The 22,808-nt window shown below is 34.6% G+C and overlaps 1 protein-coding gene across 1 annotated transcript in view; it reads right to left on the minus strand.

The window, feature by feature from the left end:
* Positions 1–6,948: 6,948 nt before the first annotated feature.
* Positions 6,949–22,808, minus strand: part of LOC144963352 (uncharacterized) — a 211,334-nt gene continuing 195,474 nt past the window's right edge. Inside the window, exons 8-12 of the mRNA XM_078897300.1 lie at positions 15,698–15,816; positions 13,572–13,752; positions 10,986–11,127; positions 8,590–8,720; positions 6,949–7,970 (exon numbers count right to left, since the gene is read on the minus strand). Coding sequence (XP_078753426.1) covers positions 7,450–7,970; positions 8,590–8,720; positions 10,986–11,127; positions 13,572–13,752; positions 15,698–15,816 — 1,094 coding nt within the window. The 3' untranslated portion in view covers positions 6,949–7,449. The remainder of the gene's footprint in view (positions 7,971–8,589; positions 8,721–10,985; positions 11,128–13,571; positions 13,753–15,697; positions 15,817–22,808) is intronic.

A 22,808-nucleotide genomic window follows, 5' to 3' on the forward strand; every position in this document is an offset into this window, starting at 1 on the left:
AACAATGGTAAAGAACATCTAGCATTGAATATGAATAGGATGTATAAATTATATCGGACACTTTAACAGAGAAATGATTTGCAATGGGAAATTAAAAGTATCTCTTGTGAAAAGAAGAAAAGAAGATTATTTGACAATAAAAAAACCAGAACCAATTTGTCAGCTGTGATCTCCCATCAAGTATAACTACCGTTAATAATTATGTGTGGAAGTAATCAGTCTATCGAATACTGGGTGGTCAAATTGATTTATCCCATCTTGTTTTTTTTTAATTTTTAAAGGGTTTTACGGCGCTTGCAACACATTAAGGTCGTATCAGCGCCAGTAAAAAGGGAGAATATGGGATAGTAAAAAGTTCTAGAATTACAATTAAAGCTCCCAAGAAAAGGTAAGACAAAGGGGAACTGGGAACAAATAGGGATCAGATGTAGATTCCAAGAGCAAACCACCAATTATCCCATCTTGAATACACTATACAAGAGGAGGGAAGTTTGTCTTTTGTTTTTAAAAGTTTTAGGGCACTTGCAACACATTAAGGTCATATAATCAGCGCCAGTAAAAAGGAAGAAAATGGAATAGTAAAAAGCTCAAACAAAAAATTGATGTTACCACTAGTTTATTTAAACTACCAATTTCTGTACTCGTTCCTGCTTGGCGAATTCAATATCAAGTTAAGTACAACTTCATTTCTTAAGGAGAGAAAAATAAGTCTAGCACTCAATGATACATGGTCTGGAAAAACAAAACAAAACAAAACAAAAACCACAATGTGCATTATTTTAGATAAATGGAAGTAAATCATTCTCTATTATTATGGGATTTGTATAAGCAGCCAGATTTTTTTCTCCGACATAATTGATGGGGCTTATCAAATTTTGTATTCAATCCTTTGAAATTTATGACCAAAAAAACAAAAAAAAAGCAACAAAAAATCTGAAATAAATGACGCGATTACAGCAATATCATCAAATAAAAACATCTTATATTTCTTTTGATTAGAATATAAACAGGAGGAATTCTGATCAGTTCTTGTCTCAACAGGAAATTGCAAAAAATCAACAACAACAACAAGAACAACATGAACAACAACAGCAACCATGAGGAATGTTGACTCTGTAGTTAGTATGCCTTGCCATAAACACATTTTAAATTTTTGAAAAAAAAAAAATTAAAAAAAAATCTTCTTTTCTTATATAATATCTAATAAATTATGAATTTTGATATCAATTCAAATCAGACCAACGCTTCAAATTTACAAAATCAAAAATATGTTTAAAGCTTTGCATATTGTGTGAAATTCAAACCCTGTCGCGTGTGTTTTGAAAATAAAATGAAAAAAAAATACATGCCCTAAATCTAAAATGATTGTTAAAAATAAATGACATACCATAAGGCAATTTACCAGGAGTGTTTTCACTACAAGAAATAAATGGGCCATGCTGTCAAAACAGAATGGATTCTTTGACATCATGTGACAAAATCAGTAATACTGAAAAAATCCATTGCTCACATTTTCACATCTAAAATATAATAAAACAAAACAAAACGAAAAACAACACTAAAATTGAAACTGCCTTTCTTCTGCATTTAACTTTATATGTAAAACAACATTTTAAAGATAGATTAATTCACCGAGCCCATTAAAACAACTTGATAAAAATCAATAATAATAATAATAATAATAATAATAATAATAATAATAAAAATAATAATAATAAAATAAAATAATAATAATAATAATAATAATAATAATAATAATAATAATAATAATAATAATAATAATAATAATAATAATAATAATCATAATCATAAACTAAAAAGGCAAAAAAAACAAAGGTGGTCACCGGAGAGAGACAATAATATTAACATTTACTCAAAAAACAGCTCTCAACAAAAAATGATGACTAAAACTTTATCGATGAAACATGAGGAAACAAACCCACTATTCTACGCTTAGTGGTCGTTGATGAGAAAGAAACAACTTCATGTGTATCATTTTCATTATTATTATTATGATGTTAGGCATCGCAACGATTGGATACAGAGAGTGCAAATTATTATTGAGTAACAACTTCTGTATCAAACAGTTGCGACATCGCACATCAAAACCATTAGAAATTTTAAATTAAAAACATCATCAATTTATTGATTAAAAAATATATTACAGCTGACAAGAATTAAAGGAAATGATAATTTTTCTTAAAAATGCAGTCTTAGCATTTGACAAAACCGCGGTTTTCTCATGAGATAAATAAGGACAAAGACCATCTAAAATTTATTGTTGCAATAAGCAGATGATCCATTTGGCAATGACCGTTGCTATCATATCATCGTAAACATTGAATATAAGAAAATAAAACAAATAACAAATGTCTGAGGAAAAACTCAACAATCACCGTACTCTCGTGTGTGTGTTCTAGTATTACGATGCAACAACTTTGGGTTTCAATTCTCTTAACAAATCATCCATTTAAAATCATTATGAAAAAATAAAAACAAAACAAAAAAAAAAAAAAAAAAAAAAAAAAAAAAAAAAAAAAAAAAAAAAGTACCCCCCAAAAAGTACTTGTAACCCAAGGCTTGAAAATGGCCTTGCTACCATTAGCGCCATTAACCCGAAAACGGCAGCGTTTGCTTTAACTCTAACCTCATCAATTGTAATATTTTCTTCTATCATTTCTTTGAATAAAAACCCACAAACCATTTTCACCAAGAGATGACTAAGAACGAATGCGACCTACCTTTGAGCATTGATGCTTCCATGATGCAAAAGACGCATTTGCTATGACTGGTCGGTCTCTTGGTAAAAATGGTTTTGTGGTTTTGTTCAAATAAATAACTTGGAGAGAAATTTATTATTTCCCCAGAATAGAGCAAACTCAAACCCTGCTGTCAAAGGGTTAAGATCATTATGTTTTTCTTCTTCTTATGCTTATGCTGTTCTACAGGCATTCTGTTGCTGCTGTTGCTGCATAACAAGGAACAATTTATATGATAATCTTGCTTGTAATAATTAATAACAATAATAATAATAATAATAATTATAATAATAATAATAATAATAATAATAATAATAATGATAATAGTAATAATAATAATAATAATCTCAATGATGACTTGAAGACGATGGTAATGTGATAACATTGAGTATAGTTACATTGTTGTAAATAACATAACGAAAAATCAATGAAGCTTGAACACCCAATCCACATTCAACAAATAATAATAAATATATTACAGGCAGAACTCTATCCATCTGTCCTCCACATCAATACCCCCCTCCCCTCTCCCTTTGCACCACCTGTTCTATCAAATAAAATTCCTCCTCAAGATAAAAAGTATTGAGAAAGATCCAGTCCCAAGGGCCTTGAAACCTTTCAGCATGCATACTCTGTTCTCAACTCACTCAACCCTAACACCGACTATATCCGTAGTTTACCCGGGTTACTTTTACCCCATGCCTATTTTATTACATTTTTATGAGACAAATTATAGGCGTAGTATCAAAGCTAATGTTTTTAGTTTGTACAAGTTAATGATAGCTGAATAAAACTATCTATGCACATGTTCATTTTTACTACATACGTTTTTTCCAATTTTGAAAAGTAGCATAAAACTCTAGGATTGAGTGAGTTAAACCTTTTCAAACAATCATTTTGTCCACCCAAACTGTGAATAATATTGATTCTGTCAAATCTAACTTTGAAATAGTAGTCAAATATAAATTAAAAGAAATAACCACAAAATCGAATGTGCTTTTGTTGTAATTTTCTCCCAAATTGTGTAATTTGTGTACAGGACAAAACAAGCAAAATCAAGATTTTAAACAAGATTTTAAAATAAAAGAATGCTTACCAACAGCAACGATGCGTGAGTGGAGCACATCAAAAGGACATATTTTGTGAACACGTGAAACAAGGCATACATTAAATAAATTCTTGTCACATTAGCCTGCTTTAGGCAGTTTAACAACGCCGCTTTAAAGTCATTTCAACATCCATGAAAAGGCAGAGTAGAGTACCGTTCACAAAAGATTTTATAATCACTCTGAGACACTTTTAGGGCATAGAAGGCCTTAGAAAAAAAAAAAAAAAAAAAAAAAAGAAATATAAAGTGGGATTCTTTCATTTATGCTTTGGGTTGAAGAATATCAGGATTGTGATTTATTAACAACAAGATAAACGCATCAAATAAAGAGAAAATCCCATTCTTCCATTCCATAGCATGGTGATGAATGAGCACAGGTACTTAAAGTTCAACCGGATCGTTTTAAAAATGATTCAAGGATTAACAACAAGGCTCACAGGACAATTTTGATGATGGTAAAATAAACTGAGGCCTCGATGAGCACAAGGTAACAAATCATATCATAAGTTATATAATAAAATCTATAAAACACCAACTGATGATATCATAAATAAATTTGCTTGCAAAAAAAAAAAACAAAATAAACAAACACCGGTTCTTATATAGAATTTTTTTTCTTTCCCTAGTTCAAATGTCAACAATAATATTATAAAATAGTGAAAAACAATTCAATGAAGACTAATGCTGCATATTAAAACTTATATTCTAATGAACATAATATATATATATATCTATATATTAAAGTTTGTGCAACCGCTCTTAAAGTGTGCATTTTTATTTTTTTAAACTGAACAATTCACAGACGAGAAAAAAAATCTTCATAGGAAGGAAGAGTAGAAATTTTTTAAACAAGAAAAACAAAAACAAAAAAAAATCTTTACGCAGAGATACTAGAAAACCAGATATTTCACAAGTTAGTGATCCAAATTCTTTTAATTGTTGTAGTAGAATTTAAAGTTCCCATTATTTCACTCTCAAAGAAAAGAACAGTGTAAAAGTAAAAAAAAGCCAAAAAAAAAAACAACAAAAAACCCCCAAAAAACAGTGCAGGAATATAATGATATATTATAATATATAATTGGTATATTTGTAGGAACACCGGAGGGGGTTAATACATTCACCGAAAGTCAACAACAAATAATTGTGAGTGAAAGAGAAGAAAAAAAAAGAAACAGAGAGAGAGAGAGAGAGAGAGAGAGAGAGAGAGAGAGAGAGGAGAGGAGAGGAGAGAGAGAGAGAGAGAGAGAGAGAGAGAGAGGAGAGGAGAGAGAGAGAGAGAGAGGAGAGAGAGAGAGGGGGGGAGAGAGAGAGAGAGAGAGAGAGGGGGGGGGAGGAGAAAGAGAGAGAGAGAGAGAGAGAGAGAGAGAGAGAGAGAGAGAGAGAGAGAGAGAGAGAGAGAGAGAGAGAGAGAGAGAGAGAGAGAACCCTTAGAATAACATCTAATACAACAACAGGTATATAAAGAATTTGCTGATCAAAACGAATAAAAAACAAAATAGCCCAAAACCTGTACTTAAAATCTTATTTAAAAAATGGCCCAAAACCTGTAAACAAAAAATTATCTGACAAACTTAATTCCACGTAAGCTCACATCGTAATCACCACTTTCTCATGTCCGTTTCAGTACAGTTTCACTGTTTTTTGTTTTTTTTTAGCTATTTCATAGAAAAAAAAAAATTATCTTTAAAGTTGTCAAGCTGTAAACCCTCTGATTACAATTTTGCGCTACCAAGTTCATCAGCATTCTGATTCTTACTTTTATCAGCTCTTTTCCGAGACTGTGTAAAACAAATAAATTAAAACCTTATCATGACATAAGAACAATAATGAAAAATCGGATAGTGGCTGAGTGGTCAAAATTTGAAGCTTGTTTGCAATGAAATTGTCCAATCACCAATGATTCTGTCACACTCATCATCTATAGTCACCAGGGGCTTTCGGTCCATTTGATAACACCACACCATGGGACAGCATGACTCAACGGTATGGTCTTTGCTTCGTTCCCGAAATATACTGAGTTCGACTACCCACCACACTATGTGGCCTTGAGCAAGTCACATCGCCCTAGCTCACTTTGCGGCTCTGCACTACAGTTAACACCTGGGTAATTCCAGTCTTCCCTTGGAATGGACCCTAGAGATGAATTTCCCCTTGAGGTTGAATAAAGGGAATTTTGTTTACTTTATTTATTAAAAATTCTTTTAAAATGAAATAAATATGATCTTTGATGAAGCGAATTTCCACAGATATATCAATTTACTAAGGTACACAAAGTTTCCTTAATTACCCTAGCAGGACATATGGTGCCATATTTCAGTTTCATATAGGTACCGGCGCCCTTTAGGCTTCAGTGTTTTAATAGAACTATAAAAATATCCTTCACTACCGATAGTTTCCATTTTGTTTTCTAAGTGTTGTCAAAAATGTAACGATAGCCCGTGGTTCCCTTTAAAAAAAAAAAAAAAAGAATTAAGTATCACTCAATGCGTGCAAAAAATAGAGGTGACACATCGGACACCTTTCGTATGCTGTGGAATAATAATCCCAGCTAAAATCATAACTATTTTACAGTGATTGAATTTAAATAACGTAGATAGTTGAACAACAATATAATATGTTATCTCTTACATATTGTACAAGGACACCACATCACCTTTCTTACTACCTGAATCTTTCTTTGTCGCACTTCAGAAAAATAATGAAAAAAAAATGAACCAGATTTTCATAATAAGCTGATTAAAAAGTCAACATTAACACAAACCGATAAGAACTTCACAGAAATACAGTGACTTTTTAAAACTTCTCAAGTCCACTCAATAGAAGCTAACAACTAAAATTCATGATCCTCGTTCACATGTGGAATAGTCTTGTCCTGTGATAAATAACAAGTAGATTTCACTATAAAAACATCCGTCCATCCATATCCTCCTTATTTGCGTTTCCTTCTTTTAAAAAAAAAACCAAAAACATGATGAAAAAACACGAGAACAAAGCATAAGTATTGAATAAAAATACAGAAACTAGATTTTTTTTAAAAACCCAAAAAAAAATAAAAATCTATAATTAAATGCTTTCATTGTCTTTTTTTTTTTGCCAATCTTGATTTAGATGAGAAGAAAGCAGACATAAAACATCGTAATCGTATTATAATGTTGCATTTGTCTCCTGTTTTTTTGTAATGTTGTACAAGTAGTAGTGGTGGTGGTAGTAGTAATAATAATAATAATAATAATAATAATAATATTAATAATAGTAGCAATAGTAGTAGTCTCAATAATAATAGTAGTAACAGTTGTTGTAGTGGTCAAAGCCGTATCCTCCACAGGCCCGTATGAAAGAACTGGTTGGGTGTCGGGTTGAAATAATGACATTGATTTGTCTTATAATAACAATAATAACAACCAATATCATTATAGTTATAATTATAATAACCATCATCATCATTGTATTATTATTAAGTTTTATGTTGTTGCTATTATTATTGCCACCAAATCTTCGTCCTTTCCTGTTGTTGTTGTTGTTGTTTTGGTGCCAATGTTGTGTGTGAGGCGTGACGATGATGAGGCGGGGACGGGGCCAACATCAATCTGAAGACATGGGATGGGACGGGGGTGGGGGAGGGTGAGAAGGGGGACCACTGTGATGGTGGGGTGGCGGTGGTTGCTGTTGTTGTTGGTGGTGACTGGACGAATGAGGAGGAGGAGGAGGAGGATGGGCGGGCGGTGGTGGACCACTGCTCTGTAAATGTTGTTGTTGTTGGTGTGAAAGATGATGGTGTTGTTGCTGTTGTTGTAAGTGTCTTCTATTGTCGTTGCCGTTGCCCCCGACGCCGGCAGCACCGCCCCAGGCGTTGTTGGTCTCCAGCATTTCGTTAATCAGATCGCAGAACACGACACAGCCCTCCATCTTCAGGTGCTGTAAAAACGCGATTCCCCGCTCCCCGGCCTGGCGTATGTGGGTCAGCAGTAAAAGAATGGACGGAGCCTGTCGTGATGAGTTGCCAGCACCGTAGACTGGGTGGCGACTGGCCACTTCCATGAACACATCGAGTATGGTCTGTCTCATCTCCTGGATGCGGACAAACCCCTCCAGGCGACGCACCTCTGAAAACACAACAAGGAAAACAACATTCATTAAAGGGAATGAAAGAAAATGAGGATAAATTCAATATATGAGAATTTGAAAAAAAACAAACAAGAAAAACAAAAAAAGCAAAACAAAACTAAACAAAATCAACTGCAACCACAAAAAAGGGGTTCAAAAATTGTGTAAAATCGACTTTAATCACAGTAACACTATTGGACGCATAAGAACCACAGAAATTAGATGCCACTTTTGGTTTTGGTTTCATAACACGACTTAATCAGGTCAGACTGTAGGTGAAAATGAAAACGCCTGTAAGGTATTATTACCATTTTTCCGACATTACAAGCAACGCCGTTTCCAGCCAAGTACTCGTTTCACTCCAAAGAACGATGAGAAAATGGTGGAAAAAGAGTCTTGTCTACAAAGCGTGCTTAGTTAATTAAGGCAGTGTGCTTCTTCTTCTTTCTTTTTATTTTTTATATCGGTAGCCTACAGGATATTGTTACAACTACCTGTATGTTGGGGTTTTACACGAGTGAAATTCCGGATTATAGAGACACGATTGGAGTCAAATTTTCTATTTCTATCATCATCTGCCTTCAATCTAATCAACGGTAACTGTTTAAACCAACCAACCTGCGTTGACTAAGACTGTGGCCTGGAGAAGTAGCAACTCCTCTTTGCTGAGACCATAGAGCACCATTTGCTCCGACACTGCGGACACCTGCTCCAGTACTGCTCCCATGCCTGTTAAAGCCCACTGTTGCCTGGAAGAGGGAGAGATAGAGAGAATGTTCTAAATTTTACGACTATTATAGACCTTTTGAGTTTCACATTCAGTTCACACCAAAATGAGATAATGATGATAATAATAATAATAATAATAATAATAATAATAATAATAATAATAACAATAATAATAATAATAATAATAATAATAATAATAATAACAATAATAATAATAATAATAATAATAATAATAATAATAATAATAATAATAATAATAATAATAATAATAATAATAATAATAATAATAATAATAATAAAATAATAATAATAATAATAATAATAATAATAATAATAATAATAATAATAATAATAATAATAATAATAATAATAATAATAATAATAATATTAATAATAAATAGACTCTTATAGAGCGCACAGGATCTTGCTTGGCGCTTTCAATCACTTAAAAGTCTCATCCCGACAGAAGCATCAGATCCCACTTAGAGGAATACACTCAAATGTTTATATAATATAATATTAAAAACAAAAAACCTTATCTGTACATAAGAGAGAGATGGGCTACAAGGGGAAAAACATATCATCACTTTAATGCAAATCTGGACTTGACAACTATCACGAAAAATTAGTAAAATTAGGAAATATTTGGCTCCAATATTAGACCTTCATGAGCATCTCTAAGTAAACAAAACTTATTGAAAATGAAAGTTGATGCCCAAACTACATAATTTTAAGATTTTTTTTTTTGTTTGTTTGTTGCTTTAGGTCTCTTCCAACACAATTGAGGTTATATGAGAGACCGCTGAAACAAAAAAACAAGCAATCTAACACTAACAAAAATAGTACAAATGTAAATCAAAATCATAACCTAAAGATTTTGAAGTGTTATTTAATCCTTGTGCGGGTTAAATAATTGGTTTTCAACAAAAAAAAATTAAAAAAAAAAAATTATGAACTTTTAGATGGTCTAGTTGGCAGGCTGGCTAATGCTTGAAGGTTGAAGAAATAAACAATTATCGTCAAGTGGAGAGGAAGCTTTAATTTCAATAACGAAGACAGATAATTTGGTCGTTTCGAGTTTCCCCTTTATCAACAAACCATGATGAATGAAATACTTAAAGACGTCTTTGGTCTTTCATTCATTGTGAGTTTTTGACAAAGGGAAAACCTGAAACATCCATATTATGTCTTTGTTAATTTTAATTGATGCTTCCATTCTATTTGACTATTGTTATTAAAAACTAATACAATACATTTGACTTATATAGATAGTACGCACTTGGCTAAGAAGCTCAAAACATTGCCATCCGGAAGTATAACGGACCAACACACAAAACTCTGTGTAACCATGAACTTTTATAGTCTGGTTAATACAGTTTAACTCTCTCCTTACCGGCCATTTTCCAGATTATTCCCAAAACTTCACACCCAACCTATACAAAAATAGATTTATTCCACTCAAACACAAAAGCGGTCAGTTCTTGCTATACACATTGTTTTTTGCTTTAACACATTGTTTCTATACTTTAACTATAGCAAACATTTTTTGTTCATATGTTATGATGTACAAAAGAAATTATTTTTGTTTGTTGCTTTAGGTCTCTTCCAACACAATTGAGGTTATATGAGAGACCGCTGAAACAAAAAAAACAAGCAATCTAACACTAACAAAAATAGTACAAATGTAAATCAAAATCATAACCTAAAGTTATCATAAGCTAAATTATAAATAACCAAGAACAAACAGGCAGAAGATTTACAGAAAACAAAATATCCCCTGTCAAAAATACAATCACAAACCAAAGAAGCAGGATAGGCTAGTAAAGAGAAGAAGAAAGAAACGACATCACTATCGGATCGTACACCCATGCGAACATCATAGGTATATGATTCAAGGGTGATGCTCCCATCCAACCACCCGCCAAAAGAAATTAGAATGACCAAAATGTTGGCTGCATCGTAACAAATGTGACGATTTTCCTATGGGTGGTAAGGAGGGGATTAATGAGAATTACTCATAAATGCAAATGGCAAAAAACAATAACAAAGACAAGAGTGAAGTCAACTTCGATTTATCTACATCCCTCTCAGTCAGGGATTCCAAAATAAGGTATTTTAATCTCATTCCAAGACAGATATGGAAAGCAAACTGGAAAAAAAAAAAAAAGATTGATATAGGGGGAAAAGAAGATACAGCAAAAGGTGCGGTCACTTATCTTATCCCACCCACTATGGGAGGTCAACAGACCCCCATCCAGAGAGTACACAGTGAACAGCAAACGTACCTGTCTAGGTGAAAGTCATGAGCGAAGACTAATTTCCGTCCCTCATGCTCCATGGATCTGAAAGCACAGTTCAGCAGAAGCAGCTCCATCCAGCAACACCTTATCAAATGCATCTGGTCACTCAAGGTCAAATTGGTGTATCCTAATTCGGGGGTTAGATTTTAAATACTAAGTTATAAATTTTTAGCAGGTAGAAAAATATGGAAGAATAAATTATTTTTTTTTCAAATAAAGAAGAAGAAAAATCGATTTGTATAGACACTTATTCATGATAAATACCGTAACGTAAGAACTTTGAAATTTTTTTCAAAATCTACTTATGATGGAGCAGAATGGATTTAACATACAAAAAGCCCCCCAAAAAACAAAACAACAATTGAACGAATTCAAAAACTAACAGAAAAACAAGCAAAATAATTTATTTAAAAAAAAAAAAATAAAACAAATTATAAAACTACACACAGACTTAAGTGGTAGTTTGCCATAATAGCTGAGATGAAAAAAAAAAAGACTCAAATCCTGGCATTCAAAACTAAAAAAATCATTTTTTTCTTCTTTAAAAATAAACAACCATTAGTAAAAAAAATAATAAGAGACAGTTGAAATGTTAGAGACAAAGGTTTTCTAAGCAAGCCATGGGATAGCCAGTTAGGGGGATTTGTCTCAATATTATTTATCTGTACGAGGCAGTTTAAACCGACACGCTATCAAACAGCCAGTCAGTGGAGCTATGCCTCAATTTAAATTGAGAAAAAACAAAACAAAAACTATTGAAAAATCATTGACAAAACCATGTATACTAGAAATGAGGTCATATATATTTATTTAATAAAAATTATTTTTTTTAAAAATGGGGGCAGCGTGGCTCAGTTGTACGGTCTTTGTTTCGTACCCGAAAGGCACCGAGTTCGATCACTACCACGCTGTGTGTCCTTGAGCAAGTCACCTCGCCCTAGCTCAATGTGCAGCGCTGCACTGCGGCTGACCCCTGGGATATTCCAGTCTTCCCTTGGAATAGACCCTAGAGACAAATTTCCCCTATGGGATGAATAAAGGGTATTTTATTTATTTTATTTAATTATCATATTAGGATAAATTAAGATACTCATTTATCTTTATCATCAGAATGACTATACATAGGGATGTCTGATAATTAACAATAAGAAATCATAAAATAATTTTTACGGTCTCCCACGACATTGGGGTTTTCCATCAATATTAAAGACCTTCTAAACATATATCATGTCCCCAGTAGAAACTTGAGGTCAAACAATGACCAATCAATCCTTGTCAAACCCAAGCCATTGCGTAAAATAGGTGGACAGTCTTTTCAATTTTCGCCCCCCCCATTTTTGAAACTCTCTCTCATCACACATGAGATGCTCGGATTCTTTGACGACGTTCAAATCTCGAATAAAGTTTTATCTTTTTAAGTCATAATGTTGCAACATTATTATTATAATATTCTATTGTTGTTAAATTGAGTTCGTATCACTTTTCCATCAAACTTGTCTTACTATAATATGTTTTGTTTTATATCACTGTAAAGCGCTTAGAGCCTGTGACAACGGGGTAAAGCGCTATATAAATGCCACTTATTATTATTATTATTATTATTATTATTATTATTATTATTATTATTATTATTATTATTATTATTATTATTATTATTATTATTATTATTATTATTATTATTATTATTATTATTATTATTATTATTATTATTATTATTATTATTATTATTATTATTTATTATTATTATTATTATTATTATTATAATTATTATTATTATTATTATTATTATTATTATTATTATTATTATTATTATTATTATTATTATTATTATTATTATTATTATTATTATTATTATTATTATTCAGCCTTTGCTCATTGCATTGCACAATAAAACATGCATGTAGAAGGCTGAGAAATTTAATTAAAAAACAATTTATAACTAATTGTCAATTTTGATGGAAGAACATCATTCCCTCTATGGCGCTACTCTTTGATTCAACTTAGAAATTTTTAAACTAGAAATTAGAAAAATGTTAACATTAAAAAAAAATTGTTTTTATCGATTTATGATTAGCAATAATATATTTAAGCTTTCCTGAAATATTGTTTTTGAATTTTCTTCACTATACCTTTGTCATCACACAACAAACTAGTCCAGGAAAGAGGCAGAAAATTTAGTTTAAGACGACCAGCCACAATTATAACTTTTATTGAAAAAAAAACAAACACTGTTGCATCTGCAGTATCATTAAACTTGAGCCTTAAATTCGAGCTTTTATATAGTGCAATATCCACTAAATGTGCTCAAAGCGGTTTACAAGGGATCCATGGCCAACAGCAACACTTAACATGTAGGATGTGACATGACGCCTGTTAGGCGATAATACAATTGTTTTCGGACTGAGACAACACTGTTAATGGCCAGGTACTTATTTTACACCTGAGAATGCTGAGAGAATGTGAGTAAAGAGTCTTTTTCCAAGGACTCAACTATGCGCCGAGCAAGGTTCGAACGCAGGTCAGAAAGGTGTCATACCACAAGTCCACAGCCATCCATACACCATTGCTTACCGGGTACATTCCTTGCCCAGTGGATAAGATTATGCAGTTCTTGATTGATAAGGTTGAGCAGTGTGTTGAGCAGATGGATTCGTGTGGGCGGAAGATTGTGGTTGTGCTGGCTATCCAACACGGGTAGGTCTGCCCTCTGGAGGGCTTCCAGGATTGAGGCACTTCGGAAACGCTTGTTAGCCTGAGGAATATTGGAAACACAATGAAGATAACACTACTACTACTCCTGCTCACCCAACTACCACCACCAGCACCACTATCACTACTACCACTGCTACTACTATTACTGCTACTACTATCACCACTACTAGATATGAAGTGAGTAGAAAAGTGCCAGAAGACAATAGAGAATAAAAATTTTTCGCGGCGGTGGTGGGGTTTGAACCTGCGACCTTATTGGTACGACAACTCCGCCTGGCAGGTGAGAGCGTGGCTCTACCGTGTGAGCTATCCACGAACACAAAAATATTCGTTTCAAACCCAAGTCATTTCTAGATCCCTCTCTCACCCACTTCTTGAGACCGCCGATTCGTTCGCACACCACCATCGCGAAGTAATTTTGACCAGCAGTTAAGCTTAAAAGCCAATATTCTCAACACATACATATAACATAGAAACGATTGAGACATTGAGTATCACCACTACTACTAGTGTTACAATTACTGCTACTTCTACGACTACAACAACTACTACTAACACTGCTACTACTACTATTACTGCTCCTTCTACTACAACAACTACTACTACTTCTAATACAACTACTACAACAACAACAACAACAACAACAACAACAACAACAACTACTACGACTACTACTACAACCACCACCACCACCACTACAAGCACAATTTTTGTTTAAAGAGATACAATGTTAATACAGGCCCCGCACTAATCCTACGCCTTAGAATGGTGAGGAAATATTATGAGTAAAGACCCGTTTTTTAAGGAATCAAATTTTTTTTTTTTGCAGCACCCAATGTGGGACTTGAACCTAGGAACTACAAGTACAAGTCACAAGCTGAGTTGAGTGGCTTACCATCGACCACAAAGCCATAATTTAAAGTCAATTATGTGCCTATTTCCCTTGTATTTCTGATGTAACAGGGATCGGCTATAACAGGACTTTTGCTCTGGTCCCACCATCCCTGTAATATCAGGTTTCCACTGTAATATAGATTGTTTGTTTGTTTTTAAGGGTTTTACGGCGCTTGCATTACATTAAGGTCATATCAGCGCCAGTAAAAACGAAGAAAATGGGATAATAAAAAGTTCCAGAATTACAATTAAAGCACAAAAGAAAAGGTGAGACAAAGGGGAATTGGTTCAAATAGGGAACAGCAGATATAGATTCCAAAAGCACACAATCAAAGTACTTAGTTTGAGATCACCTAAAAGTCTCATCCAGACACAAGCACAGGTCTCAACTAAGAGGAATACACTCAAATGTCTACATATAATATAATATGTAAACTAAACATAATACAATGCATAACAGAGAGATGATTTACAAGGAAAAAAATATCATCTCCTAAAACAATAACTATACATTTGACTAAATCTATCCTAGCCAAGGAACTCCGGTCAGGGTCAGGACAAAACTAATTTTTTTGTTTGTTTGTTGCTTTAGGTCTCTTCCAACACAATTGAAGTTATATGAGAGACCGCTGAAACAAAAAAACAAGCAATCTAACAAAAATAGTACAAATGTAAATCAAAATCATAACCTAAAGATATCATAAGCTAAATTATAAATAACCAAGAACAAACAGGCAGAAGATTTACAGAAAAAAAAATATCCCCTGTCAAAAATACAATCACAAACCAAAGAAGCAGGATAGGCTAGTAAAGAGAAGAAGAAACGACATCACTATCGGATCGTACACCCATGCGAACATCATAGGTATATGATTCAAGGGTGATGCTCCCATCCAACCACCCGCTGTAAATGATTCAAGGGTGATGCTCCCATCCAACCACCCGCGACAAAACTAAGTAATCTCATTCAAAGACAACGACTGGAAACAATTGGAAAACGGGTAAGGGGGGATAGAAGACACAGCATGTACCTCCCTGCCCACTATGGGAGGTCAGGATCCCCACCCAGGTAATATAGATTGTGATCATACCTTGGAAGAGGACGTTCCATTGGTGGAGTTGATGGCGGAATCTGTGGAGTCGGCCCTATACCTCTTGTTGCCTTTGGACAAAGTGCTACCACTGGGTTTCCTCTCTTTGCGCTGACTCCCTGCACAGACACGATAAAATAGATGATGATGACAATAATAATAATAATAATAATAATAATAATAATATATAATAATAAATAATAATAATATAATAATATAATAATAATAATAATAATAATAATAATAATAATAATAAAAATAATAATAAATAATAATAATAATAATAATAATAATAATAATAATAATAATAATAATAATAATAATAATAATAATAATAATAATAATAATAACAATCCTGCCCAGCATCAATAAAAATATTTAACTCTCAGCAACCCATATTATATTTCCAATTTCTCTTAATTATTAACCTTTTAACAGCTGTCGCGGTTCTCTATGACAACGGTGAGTTATTAGGCTATGTCAGGCTGGACCGTAACCGAACACTAGTCTATTTACTTAGCCCATTAGCTATAGCTACGGAATCGTTTCTTCAAATTTCGACGACACATTGCCGACGCATTCAGAACCGACAAAACACATTAAAAAAATAAAATGGCCAGAAAAACTTTACTTTAAATTTGGCCAGAAAAACTTTACTTTAAATTATATCGATCGACTAAGATGACCCTTAACATGTCAACAAACAAAAAAAATCAAACCCGAGACTTCATTGAAGTCTTAGGTTTGACAACTATTGACACGTGGGAGGTCATCTTGATCGAACAATATTTGAAGTAATGAGCTCTGTGGCCGTAGTAAAACTAAATAAAATAAAACGTTTTGTTAGAAACTGCAGCAGATGGAAAAAATAAATAAAATAAAAAATAAAAAAAGCTAGCGACGTTGTTTTGCACTAGACGAACCCAGTGCTCGAGACATATAATATTGTTATTAACCATTTAATTGCCATACTCTAGAAAGACACGTATTTAAAAAAATTGGCCATAAAACTCGTCCTTCAAATATCGATTGATTTAAATGACCCTCAACTTGGCAAAAAATCTCAAACTTGGGACTTAATGAAAGACTTCGCGAGGTCCCAGGTTTGAGAGTTTTTTTTTTTTTGCCAGGATGAGGGTAATTTAAATCGATCGATAATTAAAGGACGAGTTTTCTAGCCAACTTTTTAAATGCCATTTTTTTCTCTCCAGAGGACGGCAGTTTACTGGGGGTGGTTGAGTGATGTGGGGTGGGAAGGGGATGGGAATTAAATTATTTCACACACGCTATATTTGCTCGTTGTTACAAGACTGACAAGTGTCGTGTTCGCCGGGCTACATTCGCAACAACCTACTAAGATTACTTATACATCGGGAGTTGTAATAGCAGCCACTTAGTGTTGGAACGTGCGGACGGCGGTCAAATTATCGAATATCGTTTGAGTTTGCATCTCTGCGTTGATAGACACGAACCCAACAATCGAGCGGTGACGTGATCAAGTACCTACTGATTGGCGGTGAATGCAAGACTTGTCTCTGTCCATCCCCAAGCAATGATTTGGAGGTAAACACATTTTCATTTGTTTTGCGAATACTGTTCGATATGAACTTATTTCTATTAACCTTGATGTCGGAAAGAAGAATGGGGGGGGGGGGGGGGGGGGGGGGGGGGGGGGGGGGGGGGGGGGGGGGGGGGGGGGGGGGGGGGGGGCGGTTGAGGACAGACTTTTTACAAGTCGCTCATACCCATGCAAGCTCTTGGAATCGAATCGTTTAACCCTCTCCTTACCAGCCATTTTCAGAATTTTCCCAAAACTTCACACACACCCAACTCAAAAACAGACATTTCTTACTCAAACAGAAAAGCAACAAGCACATTCTATACATAATATTGTTCCTCAATATGGACCTTATGTCAAGTTTTTTCATAGATATAGCAAAAAGAAATGAAATCTGGATGAAAAAACTGACGGTTGCATCGTAACAAATGTGACGATTTTCCAATAGGTGGTAAGGAGAGGGTTAACTTGACTGGTATCTTGACTTATGACTTGGCTCGTCCTGGCGAAGCATAGGATCCCAACAGCACTCTTCCATCTTCTGTCCTCGGCACAGACCTTTGCCTCACCCCAGGTGAGATTGGATACGCACACATCTTGGTGAAGGCTTCTCCTCAAGTCTGTTTTGGACGACCCCGCTTGCTCGTGCCCTGTGGGTTGTTCCATTCGAGAGCTTGCTTGCTTATATGACATGGCTATTTCGGCAGGGTATGGCCAACCCATCGCCACTTTCTGCGTCTGACCTGGACATCCATTTGCTCTTGGTTTGTTCTTGTCCAAAGGTCAGCATTTGACCGGTATCGTCCGAGGTATTTGCTAAGCCTATTACTTGCAAAAATGATTCGGTGTCTTGTCGTGTCCACAAGCATGGCAGTCGAACACGTTTGCAAGTGTTGCTAACTATCTCTTTAACGCTACGGAGACCGGGATAGTCCATTTCGGCAGTACCTTCTGATGGACACAGTCATCGACCCATCGTACGCTGCGGCTATGTGGTCTAGTGGTATGACACTCGCTTTCGGATCGGAAGGTACTGAGTTCGAACCTCGCTCGGTGCATAGTTGAGTTCTTGGAGAAGACTCTTTACTCACATTCTCTCACCGTACTCAAGTGAAAAATGAGGTCCTGCTGTTAACAGCGTTTCTGTCCAAAAAAAAAAAAAAAAAAAAAAAATTGTAATATTTCCTAACCGGCGTCATGTCCCGTCCTAAATGTTAAATGTTGCTGTTGGACAGGGACCCTTTGTAAAGCGCTTTGAGCACGTTTAGTGGATATTGTGCTATAAAAAAAGCTCAATTTATCGTATCAGACAATGGGTACATTGCAATTTTATGACGATGAACGCATCCTCTGATAACTTCTAGACACCCGTGAAACGTTCCAATGTTTTTGTTTTATTTTAAAGAGTTTTTCGGCGCTTGCGACAAATTTAGGTCAGATTAGCGCCGGTAGAAAAGGAAGAAATTAAGCCAGCAAATTTTAAAAATAAATTTACAATGAAAAGAACACAAGAAAAGTAAGACAAGGGGGAATTGGTTCAAACAGGGAACAGCTTATGGAGATCCAAGAGCACACCACCAATACGTACTTAGTTTGTGATCACCTAAATCTCATCCAGACACCAGCAGAGAACCCGACTCAGAGGAACACACTCAAATGCTTACATTATACATTCAAAACAACGAATAAAACAATACAAAACAGAGAGATGATTTGCAACGAAAAAAAAAAAAATATCACCCAAAATATTACTATACATTTGACTGTTTCCCTCTCAGCCAATGAGGGAAGGAACAAATCTCAACAAAATAAAACAACAAACAAACAAGACAATACAAAACAAACGTCCGCCAACATAACGATAAATCTGAAAAGATGTCCCTATAATTCGAACAATGTCGGATGGACGGACAATGTTCGGTTTAACCAAGATACGATTGTACTCTCCTTATAACTACCACTACCAAGGCAGGTCAACGAACCCTCACTCACTACCGTACCGTACCGCACCGTATTCCATGAGATTAAAAGAACGATTACACAAAGTAAACGCGCATGATGCAGCTGCTCGGGTTCCGAGGCACTTCGTCTCGTTCCCATTGACGAATGAAATCATGTTATAGGCTAGTCTGCCTTCGTCATCTATAATTCTTATTATCCGAATCTTTTATATTTTTTACCACTATCTCACTGCTACCGAAACCCGCCATTACTATTTATTATTTCTCCCAGCTATCCCTCCATCCAACCAGCCGCCCGACGTTGTCATTGTCAACGATAGTCCAATAACAATCTTCTTCCACCGTCTTCTTTCTTCTTTCACGAAGGTGGTGGTGATAGTGTCTTGTATCGTCTCAATCTCTTTGTTGTTGTTAATTGTGAAAAAGAAAAAATGACAGCGTGACGATCTCAAATTGTTCAAACAAACCAAACCGTCACTCGAGACTTATTTTATTCGAGTCTGTCGGGGTTTTTGACTCGTCCCAGTGGCTGCGTCTTCCGTCTTCCTCCCATTTCAGACTTGTTTTTGGTTGGTTGGTTTTGTGTTTAGTTTTTAAAAATCTTCGCTCGTAGTAATAAAATACAAGAAGAAAAAGAAAAAAACACCCACAGATGATTTAGGCCTTGGTGCGTCACGCCAGATAAAAAAATAATATAATATAATATCAATGAATAAAGAAAGTAGGCGGTGCGAGCAACGACACACACTCGTCAAATCGTATGCATAACAAACCCTGATTGGTTCTCTGTGTTACCATGCCAAACGAACCCACTCATCTTGACCCACCCACCCATCCCACGCCCCTCTTACTACTAGAAGAAAAAAAGACAACAAAACACGAATAAAATCCTCTCCCCCCCCGCCCCCCCCCCACATCCCGGTACCTACTTCCTTGTTTCCTTCCTAGCCCTGCGTGTGTACCCATGGAATGAACGCATGTGAACTAAAATAATATATTAAACAGTGAACGACCGTACGTACTCTGGAAAGAAAAAGACTCGTATTTAAAAATTTGGCCAGAAAACTCGATCGATTTAAATGACCCTCGTCTTGGCAAGAAACTGTCAAACCTGGGGCTTCGCGAAGTCTTCGATCCAAGTCCCAGGTTTGAGTTGTTTTTTTTTTTCATTTTCCAAGATGAGGGTTTATTTAAATAGATCGATATTTGAAGGTGGAGTTTTCTGGCCAAATTTTTAAATACGAGATTTCAAGAGTACGACAGTTAACTTGTTAATACAAGGGTACGAAGATAAGGATATCATAAGAGTATAAAATGCAATAAATCATAAGTGCAGACAAAGAAGACGAAGACAAAAAAAAAATACAACATAAAGAATAATTCAGAAGCTGTCGGGTACTTTCCTTGGTACAAAAGGAGCACTCAGCACGCAATAACACAGGCAAGTAATAGCCTAGGCCTAGGACTGGGAGAGAGAAAAAGAGAAAACAAACAAAACAAAAACAAAACACAACACAACACAACGACCACAGCACGTCTGGTTCAAAGTGCTTATCGCTTCTCCCCCCACAGCATAAATCGTCTGGATTACTTTTCGACACGTCTGGATCTACCGTGTCAGGAGCGTGTTTATTATTATTTTTTTTATCATTATTATTACGACGTAACCGCCAATTCAGGAACTTCGGCAATACGGGAAAAATTCAGAGAGAGAGAGAGAGAGAGAGAGAGAGAGAGAGAGAGAGAGAGAGAGAGAGAGAGAGAGAGAGAGAGAGAGAGAGAGAGAGAGAGAGAGAGAGACAGAGAGAGAGAGAGAGAGAGAGAACAAAAAAAAAGTTCATGTTTATTGTTTTGGTTATAACCCTGCGGTTTCTTAAATTGGAGTAGCCCTTGTTTAATTATATTATGTCATGAAGGTAGAATTTGAATTCCACAAATATATTTTTATATTCCAAATCCCCCTTCTCCCCCCCCCCCCCTTCTCTCTCTGTGTGTTTGAGTGTCCACTACAGAAATACACAATATGAGCATTAGCACTAGTAGCAAAATATAGAAATTGAAATTGAAATTCAGTCTTAATAGAGAATTCCCGATTTCGAGGTTTCTCCCACTGCATTTAACCGGCTGTCTAGACTGAAAGATGTGGCGGTCCAAATTATGCAGCGCTTCACTGGCAGCTGTGTGAACTATGGCATGCTATAGTCATGTACGGGTATTTGTAGTCGTACTTCCGTAATCAACGCAGCTGTTACTGTATTTGTTGTTGTTGTTGTTAGTGTATATGTTGTTATTGTCATTGTATTTGTTATATATGTTGTGTTATTGTACATGTTTGTTATTATTGTTATTTTATACGTTGTTTTTGTCATTGTATATGTTGTTATTGTCATTGTATATGTTGTTATTGTTATTGTATATGTTGTTATTGTTATTGTATATGTTGTTTTTGTTATAATATGTTGTGTGTTATTGTATATGTTTGTTATTATTGTTATTTTATATGTTGTTTTTGTCATTGTATATGATGTTTTTGTCATTGTATATGATGTTATTGTCATTGTATATGATGTTATTGTCATTGTATATGTTGTTGTCATTGTATATGTTGTTATTGTTATTGTATATGTTGTTATTGTTAAATATGTTGTGTGTTATTGTTATTGTATATGTTTGTTGTTATTATATATGATATTGTTATTGTATATGTTGTCTTTGGTGCATATGTTATTTTTGTTGTATATATTGTTTTTGTTGTATATGTTAATGTTGTCTATATTGTATATGTTATTGCTGTTGCCTAAGTTCTATATGTTATTGTTGTATATGGTCTTGTTGTCGTGGCTCAGCGGTAAGGTCTTTGTTTCGTAATCGAAAGGTGCCGAGTTCGATCACCCGCCGCTGCGCTGTGTGGCCTTGAGCAAGTCACCTCACCCTAGCTCAATTTGCGGCGCTGCACTGCGGCTGAAAGCCTGGGTTATTCCAGTCTTCCCTTGAAATAGACCCTAAAGACAATTTCCCCATCGGGATGAATAAAGGGAATTATCATTATTATTATTATTATTATTATAATTGTTATTATTATTTATATTATTATTATAATATAATCATTATTATTTATATTATTATTATTATTATTATTATTATATTATTATTATTATTATTATTATTATTATTATTATTATTATATTATTATTATTAATAATATATGTTGCAGTTGTATATGCTGTTGTTTTTGTTGTATAAGTTATTGTTCTCTATGTTATTGTCTAAGTTGTTGTTGTATAAGTTATTGTCTAAGTTGTTGTATAAGTTATAGTTGTATAATATGTTGTGTCTCGTGGGAATATGTAGTTGCTGTTGTCACAAATGTCGCTCTACTTAAAGTTCTAAAAATTTCAAGTCATCAGACCAATACTGCAGCACACTGAAGAAAAAACAAGAGACTTTCCCCAATCGTCTTTCCGGTTATAAACTGATGTATTTGTATGTTTTTATTGTTGTTTTTTATCAATTCGCCGAAGAAGGGTTTGAGCCTGAAACGGTCCGTGTTTGGTGTTTTCTTCTTCTTCTTTTTTTTTGTTGTTGTGAAGTT

The sequence above is a fragment of the Berghia stephanieae genome, chromosome 1, assembly GCF_034508935.2.
Source record: "Berghia stephanieae isolate SIO BIC M18660-M18661 chromosome 1, UCSD_Bste_1.3, whole genome shotgun sequence".
Classification (NCBI taxonomy): domain Eukaryota; kingdom Metazoa; phylum Mollusca; class Gastropoda; order Nudibranchia; family Aeolidiidae; genus Berghia; species Berghia stephanieae.